The 13749-nt window shown below is 51.3% G+C and overlaps 5 protein-coding genes across 5 annotated transcripts; 4 read left to right on the top strand and 1 right to left on the bottom strand.

Annotated features, from left to right (window-relative positions):
* Positions 1 to 15: 15 nt before the first annotated feature.
* Positions 16 to 1140, top strand: FMAN_08293 (putative aspartate/tyrosine/aromatic aminotransferase; the record flags this gene model as incomplete). The annotated part of the gene is made up of 1 exon (XM_041821752.1): positions 16 to 1140. One exon carries the CDS (start codon positions 16 to 18, stop codon positions 1138 to 1140), a length of 1125 nt encoding a protein of 374 aa, XP_041687501.1.
* Positions 1141 to 1934: 794 nt separating this feature from the next.
* FMAN_08292 (uncharacterized protein) lies at positions 1935 to 3994 on the top strand (the record flags this gene model as incomplete). Its single annotated transcript, XM_041821751.1, has 6 exons — positions 1935 to 2007; positions 2064 to 2224; positions 2277 to 2307; positions 2366 to 2657; positions 2705 to 3899; positions 3947 to 3994. 6 exons carry the CDS (start codon positions 1935 to 1937, stop codon positions 3992 to 3994), a joined length of 1800 nt encoding a protein of 599 aa, XP_041687500.1.
* Positions 3995 to 4685: 691 nt separating this feature from the next.
* Positions 4686 to 6224, top strand: FMAN_08291 (uncharacterized protein; the record flags this gene model as incomplete). Its single annotated transcript, XM_041821750.1, has 2 exons — positions 4686 to 4955; positions 5013 to 6224. The coding sequence occupies 2 exons, from the start codon at positions 4686 to 4688 to the stop codon at positions 6222 to 6224; spliced, it is 1482 nt and encodes a 493-aa protein (XP_041687499.1).
* Positions 6225 to 6994: 770 nt separating this feature from the next.
* FMAN_08290 (uncharacterized protein) lies at positions 6995 to 12775 on the top strand (the record flags this gene model as incomplete). Its single annotated transcript, XM_041821749.1, has 1 exon — positions 6995 to 12775. One exon carries the CDS (start codon positions 6995 to 6997, stop codon positions 12773 to 12775), a length of 5781 nt encoding a protein of 1926 aa, XP_041687498.1.
* A 94-nt stretch (positions 12776 to 12869) lies between these two features.
* FMAN_08289 (uncharacterized protein) lies at positions 12870 to 13670 on the bottom strand (the record flags this gene model as incomplete). Its single annotated transcript, XM_041821748.1, has 1 exon — positions 12870 to 13670. The coding sequence occupies one exon, from the start codon at positions 13668 to 13670 to the stop codon at positions 12870 to 12872; it is 801 nt and encodes a 266-aa protein (XP_041687497.1).
* Positions 13671 to 13749: the final 79 nt, after the last annotated feature.

The following is a 13749-nucleotide window of genomic DNA, read 5'->3' as shown; positions in this document are numbered from 1 at the left end:
AACACAACCGATAAGATGAAGTACGAACGTATGGCAATCGAGAAAGAGGCCCCTGAGGAGGTAGGCGCCATCATCAAGTACAACTTGTCCGAGAGTGCCATTGCGGACCAGACACTTGAGTCCTTGGGTATCGTAATTCCCACTCAGTCTGTCCTGACATACACAGAGCACAAAGGAAGCCATCACATACGTTCTGTCGTCGCTCAAGCCCCGGGCGGAACCATCACCCCCGAGGATGTACTTGTCACTGCGGGCGCCTCAACTGCTCTATTCATCATCAATACGGCGCTCATTGGACCTGGGGACCATGCCATTGTGACACGGCCCAACTACGCCACTAATCTCGAAATTCCGCGGTCAATTGGTTGTGACATCTCTTTCATTGACCTCGAATTTGAGTCCCAATTCCGCCTGGATATAGAGCGTGTCGCAGCCGCCATTCGCCCCGGCATTACAAAGCTCATCAGCATCTGTTCCCCAAACAACCCTACAGGAACGATGTGCACGGTCGCGGAACTGAAGCGTCTCGCTTCGCTGGCCAAGGAAAACAATTGCTACCTGCTGATTGACGAGACATATGCAGACCTCGTCGACTACACTGCCGACGACGTGGACCCATCACCAAGGGGAGCATGTCTCGGAGACCACGTCGTCACAGTATCCTCCATGTCCAAAGCCTACGGTGTACCGGGAATCCGAGTAGGATGGCTCACTACCACCAACCCCATCCTGCAAGAGATGTTCCTCGCCGCCAAAGAGCAGATCAGCATCAGCGGGAGTGTGCTGGACGAGCTCATCGCCGAGCAGATCCTCTCTCGTCGAGACACACTCCTCCCCGCCACCATTGCGGAGATGCGCCGCCGAAGGGACTTTGTAGCGGGCTGGGTCCATAAGCATAATGACTCGGTGGACTGGGTGAGGCCCGATGCCGGCGTCATGTGCTTCATCAAGATCAAGAAAGAGCCCAAGGGCGGCATTGAAGCGTTCTACAAACGCCTTCTCGATGATTACGGTGTTTACATTGGCCGTGGTACCTGGTTTGAGAGGGATGATTGCTTTTTCCGGCTTGGTTATGGGTGGCCCACGTTTGAGCAGCTCAAGGAGGGGTTGGACAAGATCTCAGAGGCGCTGACGGCATAATACGTATGCACGTACGTGCCCATATGTAAAAGATCGGCTGTAGCTAGTTATACCGACGTTCACTCTATTTCGCTTGATCAAATTATTCGATGACCTAGACTTTGTTGGGTAAGTTAGTGCCAGGGCATTTTCCCATACCGTGCCGTGCCGTGCCGCGTCTCTATGGACCGATCTCCGGCTCCCCTAGCGCCAGCTAATCTCAATTGGGCAGAGTGTGGGCGGGGCTCTACAGACCCTGATGCTCACTAAAATACCAAGAATTGGGAACTGGGGTATCATGCAAGGGAATCCCTATTAGGTCACCGGTCTGTCCGCCACATAGCCAAGGACCGATACCGATCTTGGTGATGCACTTGGAGCCTTGATTAATCTACATCTGCATCATCCCAGTTTCTGGAGTGAGACACGGGACAGCTCTGTTTCGAGCTTCATCCAGCGCGGCAAGATATTAGCTTTATCTCCTCACCGCAATTTAGTGCATTGATTGTCTTGGAATGGAATTATGGCGTAATGAGACACCGCAGCAAGGGACAAGAACAACAATTCCAAGGGTTGTGAATTTCTGAGATGTCTTGCACAGATCGTTCGGTGGAGACCAGGGACAATGATGTCGCAGTTCAGCTTCTGATGGAACTGGAAAGAATTCCCCAAGTATCAACGGTCTTGAGGCGCTATCTAGTCAGCTTGCCAGTTAACCAACTTTGTTCAATCTTGTTGTCATACCTGCCACCTATCATTTTTGCAAAGGCAGGCAGCCTCTTTGTCACCCAGCGTTGTGACCACTGCTAGCTACCATGGGCGCACCTAATCCCAAGTCTGAGGAGGGCCCCCAGTTAAGCAAAGTCAAGATCGCCGTGATAGGCGTAGGTACTGAGCCCAATCCTCCAGGTATCACTACCACGCAGCATGACTTACGACAACAGGTCCGGCAGGTTTGTCTGCAATCAAGGCTCTGAGAGAAGAGGGCTTTGATGCCATAGGTTTCGAACGACGAGAACGTGTAGGCGGCGTTTGGTCCTACAGCTCCAACTCCAGCTACACATCAGTAGTCCCGGAAACAGTTTCCAACGTTAGCAGATTTGTTGTGAGTTACCTGTTCATCCCATAGCCTTGATCATCTGGCTAATTTGCAAAAGTCTGGATTTAGTGACTTTCCAGTGCCAAAAGGTTCGTTGCAAAAGCGAGCACCACCATCGACCAATCTCTGACCATGCTGACGGCCCAGATCTGCCTCCATATATGACGGGTGCACAGGTTGGGGAGTTTTTGGAATCGTATGCCCAGCATTTCGAACTTGAAAAGCATATCCGTTTCGAGACAACAGTCCGCAAGGTACTCCGTGACAAGGCGGACAAGGCATGGAACGTCCATATTATCAGGCCTGACGGGAGCGATCAAATTCTAAAGTTTGACAAGGTTGTTTTCGGCTCTGGATCCGAAAGCATTCCATCATGGCCTCCAATGCCAGGGAGAAAGATCTTCCAAGGAACCGTCATTCACGGCCAGAGCTATCGCAAGTAAGTCATCCATCAAAGGGCTAAATGGCAAGACTAATTGGTTTGAGACCCGAAGACTTTTCTGGCCAGAGGGTTCTAGTTGTTGGGATAGGAAACACAGCTTGTGAAGTGTCGCTCAGCCTCACCAGGCATGCGTCAAAGGTGTACCAGTCCTATCGCCGCGGTCGAATCATCATCTCACGATACGACGACAGCGGCGTGCCTACAGACCTCACTCCCTGGACATCTCTACAGTTCAAGTACATGACAGAGCATAAAGTGCCATGTATTGCCAATCGCTTGGCTAACCGCCTCACGGAAGAGACCATGTTCCGAGATATGGCACGTTACGACCTTGATACCAGCTTATCGGAGAGTCAAAGATACAAACGCGCCGAAGAGAGAATTAGGGGAGCATGGCGTCTCATTCCACACGCCAACATGGAGTTCACGCATCCTGCTGTGCAAGACGACTTCATGGGAGCACTCTACTCAGGCGCTGTCGCTCCTGTACACGGGTTCAGGGCTTTTGTAGGCGAGAGCAGTGTGCTCCTCGGCGACGGGTCCACGGTTGAAGTTGATGCTGTCATCTTCTGTACTGGCTACACCCTCGACTACAGCCTCATGCCAGAGCTAGAAATGGATGGAGCTTGTGGCGTGCCCCTGACAACAGCTGGCCAAGCCAACAAGATGAATGAGTCTGGCGTGCCAAAGGAGCTCTCCCTTCCGCGACTACACCACATGATCTTTCCTCCAAAGTGGGCCTCATCTGTTGCGTTTCTGAGCTGGATCTCAGCTTTGGAGACAGCATGGTGCGTGTGCGAACTCGCGTCCATGGCTGTGACCCAGATCTGGGCGGCTGAGACTTCTATCCAACAAGGATCTCCAGCGCCGCCACGGGGTTACAGAAAACTCGCACAGCTCCCGAGCGTGGCTGATATGAACACCTCGGTCGACGCTTATCATACTTGGTGGCGTCTCGGACGCATCAAGGAGCCATCAGCACACGCTGGGCTGATCCGTCCGTATCCTTTCTATCGGTTCCTGCATGACATGGCTGGCACGGGAATGTACGAAAATGCTGGTCCCAAGTTCAGTCTGCGCAATCTGAAGCTACGATTCACGGACAGAACCCTCTACAACTGTCTAACTCGGGGTCCGCCCAGTAGCCACGTATGGCGGGTGTTTGAAACGAATCCTAGAGGAATTCCCGGTTGCGGAAGACAAGCACTGCCTCATGCTAGACAGATGGTCGAAGATGCGGTGAGTGAGTGCATTCTACATGGGTGAACTACGTGCTAATAATGCAGTACCACGATTACGAGGAGTTTCTACAGAAGACAAAGAAGTTAACTTGAAGACACCTGTAATCTCAGCACTGGAATTTAGGAATAGTAAGGGCAATTGCAATGATGCCAGGTTTCTCGAGAATCTTGATTTAATTTGGCTTTTAGATTTTCTATCTAGTTATGTCTAAATTAGAGGTCGTATGGTAAAAAGCATAAAATACTTTGGGCGGTTACACAGCACATTATCGCATCTCTACTTCCAGGATGATCTTGATCAAGATCTGATCGTAGATGCACTATGCTCTTAATGTCTGAATGCTACGTAGATGCGGGGTAGGTGGTGCTACCCTGGTCTTGCAGAATGAGTATGGCTGATCCCGGCTGTGAAGATCCCGGCAAGTGAAGATGTGTAGTGTACCCTGTGTATCGCAGCCATGAGCCCCTGAGAAAGATTACGAGGCCTTTCAGTGCTTGGCGCTGTACCTTGGGTTGTACCATAACGGCTCCAACACCATCCCCCACGCCACCCAGCCTTACATATCGAATGGTGTGACGATGCATCAGTCCATGAGTAGAAAACGAGGGGTAATTGCCTCAGGTTAGAGCACGAGTAGGCGAAAAGAATCTGACCAAGATATGGTACCCCTCATCAAGCTGCATAAATTGAGTAAAGGAGTGCTCATCAACCCACCGCTTTGGTCACACACCGGTACACGCTCTACACGTTTCCAGCAGCAGTCCAGTTTCTTCAGTCTTCACCATGACCAACAACTCCGCCAAGGCAACCCAGAACGGCACCGGTAGACGGGCCAGGCCGCCATCTTCCAACAGCACTCGCTCCTACTGGCACCGCGATCCATCTGACCGGCTGTTGGGTCATCGCACTACAGAAGAGCTCCCGACCACAGCCGATGTAGTTGTCATTGGTAGTGGCATCACGGGTACCTTTGCCGCACGAGAGCTTGTTACTGGAGGTCGAAGCGTCCTCATGCTCGAGGCCCGAGAGGCGTGCTGGGGTGCAACAGGGCGTGTAAGTCCTTCTCTGCCAATTCTTTTTGTCTCCCTGATCAGGACAGAATCAGAACAGATACTTACCAAGTATTACCAGAACGGAGGTCACTGTCAACCCGCTGTATGGGATGCCCCCGCTGATGTGGCCCGCTTTGAACTTGGCACCTTTGATCTCATCGCCAGTCTGGTTGCAAAGTACAACATTCCATGTGACTGGCAAGTCATTGGAGGTGTGCATCCCATCTTCTCAGAAGAGGTGCTTGGAGCTGTTAAGCAGCAGATGGAGCGCCTGCAGAAATATCCAGACCTCCAGGATAGGGCAATCCTCATCCAGGACAAGGACGAGCTCGCTCGAAAACATGTTCCTGAGGCCATAGCCGCAGTATTCCAGCCAAACGCTGCGAAGTGCTGGCCTTACAAACTCGTCGCATGGATTCTCGAATCTCTCCTTGATCAGCACGATGCATCCATGTTCAATCTGCAGACGAGCACCCTGGTTGATCGCATCGAAGGTGGTCAGTTGTCATGGAGCCTACATACTAAGCGTGGCCAGGTACAAGCTCGACATGTGCTTCTCGCGACCAACGCGTACACGTCACATCTGGTTCCTGGAATGTCGGGCCTCATCACGCCCGTGCGAGGACAAGTCTGTGCACTTGAGCCGCCCGCAGGGACCACGCAGCTCCCGCACAGCTACGTTTGGATGAAGGGCGCCGATCACCAATACTTGATTCACCGTGGGCCAGAAGATACCCAAGACAGGTCTGCGCGCTCAGCGGATAGGTCAATCATATTTGGCGGTGAGCGACTGGCAGAGCGGCTTGATGGAGAGGAAGGTGTGTGCAATGATGACGAGATCAATCCGATCATCAGTCAGGCTCTGCATCGGTGCGTCAGTGATGCACTCATGCTACCTCTTGAGAATGGCAATGGTGTCGAAGCCCAGGTACTGGATGCCAAGTACGAATGGACGGGGATCATGGGCTATTCCAGCGATGGTGGGCCTTGGGTTGGGCGCTTACAGGGATCTCTAATTGGTAATTCCAGTGACGAGGGGGGATCTGGGGCTGAGGATACAGGGCTATGGATCAGTGCGGGATATACAGGGCACGGCATGCCGGTGGCGGCAAGATGTGGAGCTGCAGTCGCAGAGATGATACTGGGTAGACAAGGTGGTATCCAGGTTCCTGGTGCATGGGGGGTGAGTGAAGAAAGGGCCGCAGCGGCGCGGGGGTTGGCGATTCCCCAGACACTGAGGGAACTTCTAAACGAGCTACCAGCCGAATAGCTGGGTTGCACTGCATCCGGAAGCACCTTAGTTACATGCATTCGCTCTTTACTTCGTATATCTCCTCACACCGCCAGAAATTGATAAACCAGGCATGCATGAGATTGATCATGTATTCTCCGATCTTTTTATCAATAAGGTTCGTAGATTTGGACCCCTGTATCTCGGTGAACCATATCGATCAAATCGGATCTGACTGCATGCAGGAAGGGGCTTCTAAGACAGTTTTGTATTTTGATTGGCGAAATGAAAGAGAAAAGAGATCACAACAATGAGCCAAGACATGGAGTGCAAGTAACGTAATTTTGCTTTTTCTGGGTTACGTACATACATCCTGTACATCTGCACCAGGGATAATGGCGTACCATATCGGGCCTACATACCTGCATCAAAGCGATGACACAATTGTATTCGTAAGATAAGGCAAATGCAGATCAGTTTCTCAAGGCCCATTTGCCTTGGAGAACGGAGCTCTCAAATCGTAGGCAGGAAATCGAGTTGTATCATGCCCGTACAACATGGTGGGAGCCGGGATGGAATGGACGAGGCTAACATGTGCCTTACCCTGTACTAAGCTCCCGAAAGGAACGGAGAAAAGGCCCAGGCCTAAAATGGAGGTTTATAAGTCTTTTCTCAATGTATGATCTAGAACATTCATGGCCACGAAAGTTAAGAACATAATTCAATTCTGCCTATTATACACAACTGTTGTCGCTGTATGCATAAAGAGACATCTCACCCTACAACCAAATCAAATCGCAAGCATCAATATGGGTTCACTCGGAACAACCCAGCCTAAAATTGATTGGCATGCTGTGCTGAAAGGAGATACCGATCCGCACTCAGCTTTGTCCGTGGATCATACAGCAACTTACGATGTCGTGAATCATGAATTCTCACCATTGCGTGGGCATGTTTCCGACAGTCAACTGTCGTCCTTGATCCTCTCAGCATGGGGACTGGTCGTCAACCGACAGTTGGGTTCTGACGACGCTGTGATGTATGATACTGCACTGCACAGCTGGACAAACCCAGGCATGGTTGTTGTACCGCTCTCAGTTGAAACCGCAGGCGAGAAGACTATTTCTGAATACCTTCTATCTGTGCAGCGGCAGCATGAAGACGCAAGAGGACAGTTGAAGGTGAATGGCCTAGATGGACCTGCAACCACTGAACTCAAAGTACTACTCGTCATTCGTCCATCAGAAAATACCTCGAAACAGCCTCCCGCACTCCAGATACAAGATCTGTCGATGAAGTATCCTTTCGTCGTTGATCTGCATCGAAGCACCCAAGGACTCCATGGGAAGGCAAGTTTCACGTCGACTCTATTCAAACGCTCTTTGGTCAAAGCTTTATTCCAGCGCCTTGAGCATACGATGCACCAGCTTGCTAATGCCAATGCCGAAAGTAAACTGGCGGAAGTAGAAATGGTCACACCTCAAGATCTCAACATAATCTGGCGCTGGAACCAACACGTTCCTGAGCAGATCAAACGATGTGTTCATGACATCTTCACAGACATTGCAGCTTCTCAGCCTGACGCACAGGCAGTCTGTTCTTGGGATGGCCAGCTGACATACGGTGAGCTCGATAGGCTTTCTACGGCCTTGGCTGGGAAGCTTTCATCCTCTGGTGTGCAAGTCGGCACTATAGTGCCGCTGTGCTTCCACAAATCTATGTGGACAATAGTCGCATTACTCGGTGTTCTGAAGGCCGGGGGAGCCTTTCTCCTCCTGGACCCATCACTCCCGGAGAAACGACTCCAATACATGGTCCAGACCGTCAACCCAAACCTGATATTGGCCTCCAAGTCTGATCACAACCTGGGATCGCGACTTGCCGAAGCAGTCTTTATCCTCGAACCCGAGACCTTGGAAGAGCCTGCTCAGGACTCGGACTGGCAGCCAGTTCAGCAGAGCCCGACATCTTTGATGTACGTGATTTTCACCTCTGGGAGCACGGGGATACCAAAATGTACCATGATCTCGCACGCCAACGCTGCTTCAGCGTTTCACTACCAGTCTGAAGTCCTCCGATTCGACACAAAGTCCAGAATCCTCGACTTTTCATCATATAGCTTCACCACAACTATCAGCAATGTCTTTGGGGCTCTGCTTCTTGGTGGCTGTCTGTGCGTTCCGAGTGAAGACGATCGACGAAACAGACTAGCCGAGGTCATCAGATCTCTTGAGGTCAACATTGTAGACCTGACACCATCCGTTATGCAGTTTCTGGATCCCGATGAAGTGCCTGACTTGCAGGTTATTATCTTTGGCGGTGAAGCTATATCTACAAGAGAGGTTGCTCGATGGTGGGGGAAAGTGCACACTATCCACTTGTACGGTCAGAGTGAGTGCACTTCGAATGCGGTCATCAATGGGAATCCCACCGGCATGGATGATGTTCTCCGTATTGGTACAGGATCCGGGTTGAACACCTGGATCGTGGATCCAGAGAACCACAACAAGTTGCAGCCTGTTGGATACATTGGTGAGCTGTTGCTTGAGGGGCCACTCGTGGGATGTGGCTATATGAATCAGCCTGAGGAAACTGCTGCGGCGTTCATAAATGATCCCGACTGGCTCCTCAAAGGAGTCACGAGTGACTCGGCGGTATCTAACATCCCTGGAAGGCATGGCCGCTTGTACAGAACGGGGGACCTGGTTCAGTACAGCGACGACGGAACCCTTAGGTTCTTGGGACGCAAAGATGCACAAGTCAAGATCAGAGGCCAAAGAGTTGAACTTGGAGAAGTTGAACATTGGCTCAAGAAGCTCTCAGGTTCTAACAGGGCCGTGGCCGAAGTCATAACACCACAAGGAACTGATACAAGTCCGACTTTGGTGGCATTCCTGGAAGGCGAGACAGCAGAGGCTGCAGAAGCCATCGCCTCTCGTTTGCCTGCAGACCTGGAGGCCAAGCTCAGTCATCATCTTCCGGTTTATATGATACCAGCCACCCTCTTTACTATGAATTCTATCCCCGTAACGGCCACCGGAAAGGTGAACCGTAAAGAACTTCGTCAGATAGCGGCCTCTATGTCGGCCGAGCAGCTCGCTCAACTACGAACATCGTCCGGACCCAAACGGCAGCCTGTTTCCGATCTGCAGCAGACTATGCAATTGCTATGGAGCCGAGTACTTAAGATGGAGGCTGCTCATATTGGCCTAAATGATAGTTTCTTCCACCTTGGAGGTGACAGTGTTGCTGCTATCAAATTGGTTGGTGAGGCACGCAAGGCTCGCATCAAGCTGGAAGTTGCAGACATCATTCGACACCCAGTCCTTCATGATTTGGTTGATACGAGTGTGCAGGAACTGGACCAAGTCCATGCATCAATCCCGCCTTTCGCTCTCCTGGAGAATTCAGTTGATGTCAGATCGTTCCTTGACGATATAGCGAGCCGTCATGACATAGATTCAGCCAAGGTCCAAGATGCGTACCCATGCACCCCCCTCCAAGAAGGCTTGATATCTCTGGCCTCTGCAAGACCAGGTGCATGTGTAGAGCAATCTGTGCTCGAACTAGCGCCGCACATCTCAGAGCATGACATCCAAGCTGCATGGTCAAAGGTCGTTTCCACGATGCCCATTTTACGTACCAGATTCGTGCACCACGATACCCTGGGCATTGCACAGATTGTTTTTGACGATAATATTCATTGGGCCACCTTTACAGGGCTGAATGAGTATCTTGAAGCTGATAGAAAGAACGTCATGGACCTTGGCCAGCCTTTCTGTCGCTTTGCCTTGGTCAAAGAGAATGCGGGCACCAACAGATGGCTCGTGTGGACGGCGCATCATGCCCTCTATGACGGATGGTCAGTTGGCTTGATCAAAGGTGCAGTCCTCGACGCACTTAGAGGCGTACCAATCGAGTCAGGACCCCAATTCCAATCTTTCATCCAGCACATCAGCCAGCAGGATCCCCAAAAGGCGTCTGAGTACTGGAGGCGCGTTTTTCATGGCTGTGATTCCGTACCATTCCCAACCCTACCGCCCTCGATCGACCAACCGGTAGCAGACATGGTCGTGCAGCATGACTTTTCGCAGCCCAAGCGGCTCTCAAACGGCATCACAACCACGGCTCTGATCCACGCGGCTTGGGGCCTGATTATAGGACGCATCAACGCTTCGGACGAGGCAGTTTTTGGTGTCACAACGTCGGGAAGAAATGCCCCGGTAGACAGAGTAGAAGCTATCGTGGGCCCAACCTTTGCGACCATTCCAATTCGCGTCAACCTCTCTCGTTCCCAAAAAGTATCGGATTATCTCAACACCATCCACCAACATTCAGCCGACGTGGTAAACTTCGAACAATCGGGGCTGCAAAAGATCGCAAAGATGTCGCCCGGGTGTCAGAATGCATGTATGTTTCAATCACTGCTCGTCATCCAACAAGACAGATCTGGTAGCACTGGCCACGATGAAGGGCTAGGCGTTTGGAAGACACTGTCTCAGCATCGCTGGCTCAACACGTATGCCCTCATGCTTGAGATACGTATTGGTGAAAAGGAAATCCACATAAGTGCGAGTTTTGATCAAAGAGTGGTTGAACCGCCAATGGTTCGTGGATTGTTGAGTCGTCTCGAGTATGCAATGCAGCAACTTGACAATGCCTACGCCTCAGCCGTGACGTTGGAACAGGTCAATGTAACAACATCCGATGACCTGGACCTGCTGTGGACTTGGAACAGTCAATATCCTGCGTCGTATGAGCAGTGCGTCCATGAACTCATCCGACAGCACGTCATCGCCCAGCCTAACGCGCCAGCGATATGCGCCTGGGATGGCGGGCTCACGTACATGGAATTGGACAAGCTCACTACAAAGATTGGCCGCCATCTCGTCGACGCCGGCATACAACCCAACACTCTGATTCCACTATGCTTCGAAAAGTCAATGTGGACAGCTGTGACCATGCTATCTGTTCTCAAGGCTGGCGCAGGCTTTGCACTCCTGGAACCCAGCCTGCCAGAAGAGCGCCTCCGCACTATAGTCAATCAGTTGGACACAGATGTGATCATATCCTCTTCTTCAAAGGCCGTGCTAAGCTCACGACTGTGTAAAACAGTCATTGAGATAAATTCAGACGTGGCAGCTTCTCTGGACTCCGCATCTGGCGAGGTGATCTTGCAAAACCCTTCCCGTGTAATGTTCGCAGTGTTCACATCGGGCACCACAGGAAAGCCCAAATGTGTGACACTGACACATAGCAACTTTTGCTCCATGTTGAAACATCAGTGCGAGCTTCTTGGATTCCACGATAAAATCAGGGTCTTTGACTTTGCCGCCTACTCTTTCGACATTGCTGTGCATAATGTCTTTGCTACGCTTGCCTCGGGCGGTTGCCTATGTGTTCCTTCAGACAAAGATCGTTGGGGCAATCTTACAAAGGCTATTGCGGATACGGGGGCCACAGTTGCTGATCTCACGCCTTCCGTGGCGCGCCTCATAGATCCAGCGGGTGTGCCTTGTCTCGAGACGCTCATTCTGGCTGGCGAGGCTGTAGCGCTTGAAGATGTCACTCGTTGGTGGGGTCGCGTGAGAGTAGTCAATGCCTACGGACCTGCAGAGTGTCAAATCAGCACCATAAACGTAGATGCATCGACGCCAGCCGAGACAACCAGAATAGGAAAGGGAGCTGGGTTGTTGACCTGGGTAGTAGACCAGCATGACCACGATGTCTTGGTACCTCCGGGCTACATGGGTGAACTCCTTCTTGAAGGTCCTCTCGTTAGCCGTGGCTACCTTGGTAACCCAGAGCAGACCGCAGTTAAATTTATCCAAGATCCGAAATGGCTCTTGGATGGTGTTAATGGTCAAGCGGGTCGCCATGGAAGAATGTACAAGACAGGCGATCTGGTACGATTCAACCACGATGGAAGCTTGTCTTACGTGGGAAGAAAAGACACACAAGTCAAGATTCGCGGACAGCGAGTTGAACTTGGAGAGATTGAGCTTTACGTCCAGAGGTGCATGGAAGAGATGACGACAGTAATTGCCGAAGTCATCTTACCGCGCGGAGAGACGCCAAGCCCCATGTTGGTCATCTTCCTCGAAGCGACTGAGGGCGTGAAGGTCAATGAGGATACCTCTAGTCCTGCCGACGCCAACATTCTTCCTGTACCTTCGGACATAGGCCTCAAGCTGTCAAAGCGCCTGCCCAGACATATGAGGCCCAGCGCCTTCATCTATCTGCGCAAGCTACCTACAACAAGTACGGGCAAGACAGATCGCCGAGAGCTACAAAGAATCGGAGCAACCTTGTCTGTCCAAGATTTGGTGAGGAAGCAAACTTCAGGGCGTGACTTGAAGAGGCAGCCGACTTCGCATGTCGAGCGGAAGATGCAGGCGATCTGGGCTGACGTTCTAGGCGTGGAGCCAGACATTATCGGATTAGATGATAACTTTTTTCAACTTGGAGGCGACTCAATTGCTGCGCTCAAGGTCGTCAGAAAGGCTCAGCAGGCCGGGATAAAGATGACCGTCATGGACGTCTTTAAGCAACCAACGTTATCTACTCGGCTAGGTACAGATTCTACCTGATACCTTTTTTCTCTGTAATAGACTAGACATGTGCAATTGATATGTTGGTTCCTCAATGAACACACTTTAAATTTGATTGCTAGGTCCCTGTGGCTCAATCCTTCAACGCAGCATTCTCCAGAGCATACAAGGCCTCTTTGATGCTGTCCGAAATACCGTCGAGGTACCTGAATGCAAAGATCTCGAAATGATGCCCCTCGATGTCTGCCACGTTGAGAAACAAATCCTTCTCATACGTGTCCCATCCCAGGTTCCGCTCCTTACGACCCAAGTGCATAGTTCCGTCTCTATCCAGCGGTACAGCTTCCTTAGCCCGGAGCAGGATGATTCGGGGGCGACGCTCTGCAGAGTCTGCATTCCAAACTGGAGGTGTCCACGCATCTATCATGCGGTTCGCGTCGGCCATGGCGCGCTCGGCAAGAATGTGAGACATATCCTCTCCCTCCAGAGATTCTTCACTCTCGGTCTTTGGGGCTGTTCCGTTCAATTGCTTTTGGGGGTAAACGGTGTCGATCATGAGGATGCCAATGACTTTGATGTTGGCGTCTTTGCTATCCAGTTGATGCGCCATTTCCAAGCTCAAGTGGCCGCCCATGCTCCAACCACCAAGAATAACCAGAATCCTCCCATTGGCATCGTATCGCTTAGGGAAGTCATTCTTTCCCACAGCTTCTACGATTAAATCAACGTAGAAACGGGCCATATCGCAAAGCCCACCATCAAAAGGCTCTCCACTGCTAAAGTTGGGGTTATGAATCCCATAAACAGGGCGGTCAAGAGGAGCCAGACAGTGGTAAGAAAATGTTGTACCGCCACCATCATGGATGAGAAAGACTGCGACAGCTTGGTCGTCCTGCGAGGCTGCAGGCTGGATGATTTCTGGATTGGTCTCCATGTCAACAAAATAGATTGAGGCTGAGTTCTTAGATCAGCAGAGAGAACTTAGTGGCCTGAGTCGATAGCTTTACTGCTAT

This window comes from Fusarium mangiferae (assembly GCF_900044065.1).
Source record: "Fusarium mangiferae strain MRC7560 genome assembly, contig: FMAN_scaffold012, whole genome shotgun sequence".
Lineage (NCBI taxonomy): Eukaryota > Fungi > Ascomycota > Sordariomycetes > Hypocreales > Nectriaceae > Fusarium > Fusarium mangiferae.
This window is presented reverse-complemented; position numbering and strand designations above follow the sequence as displayed.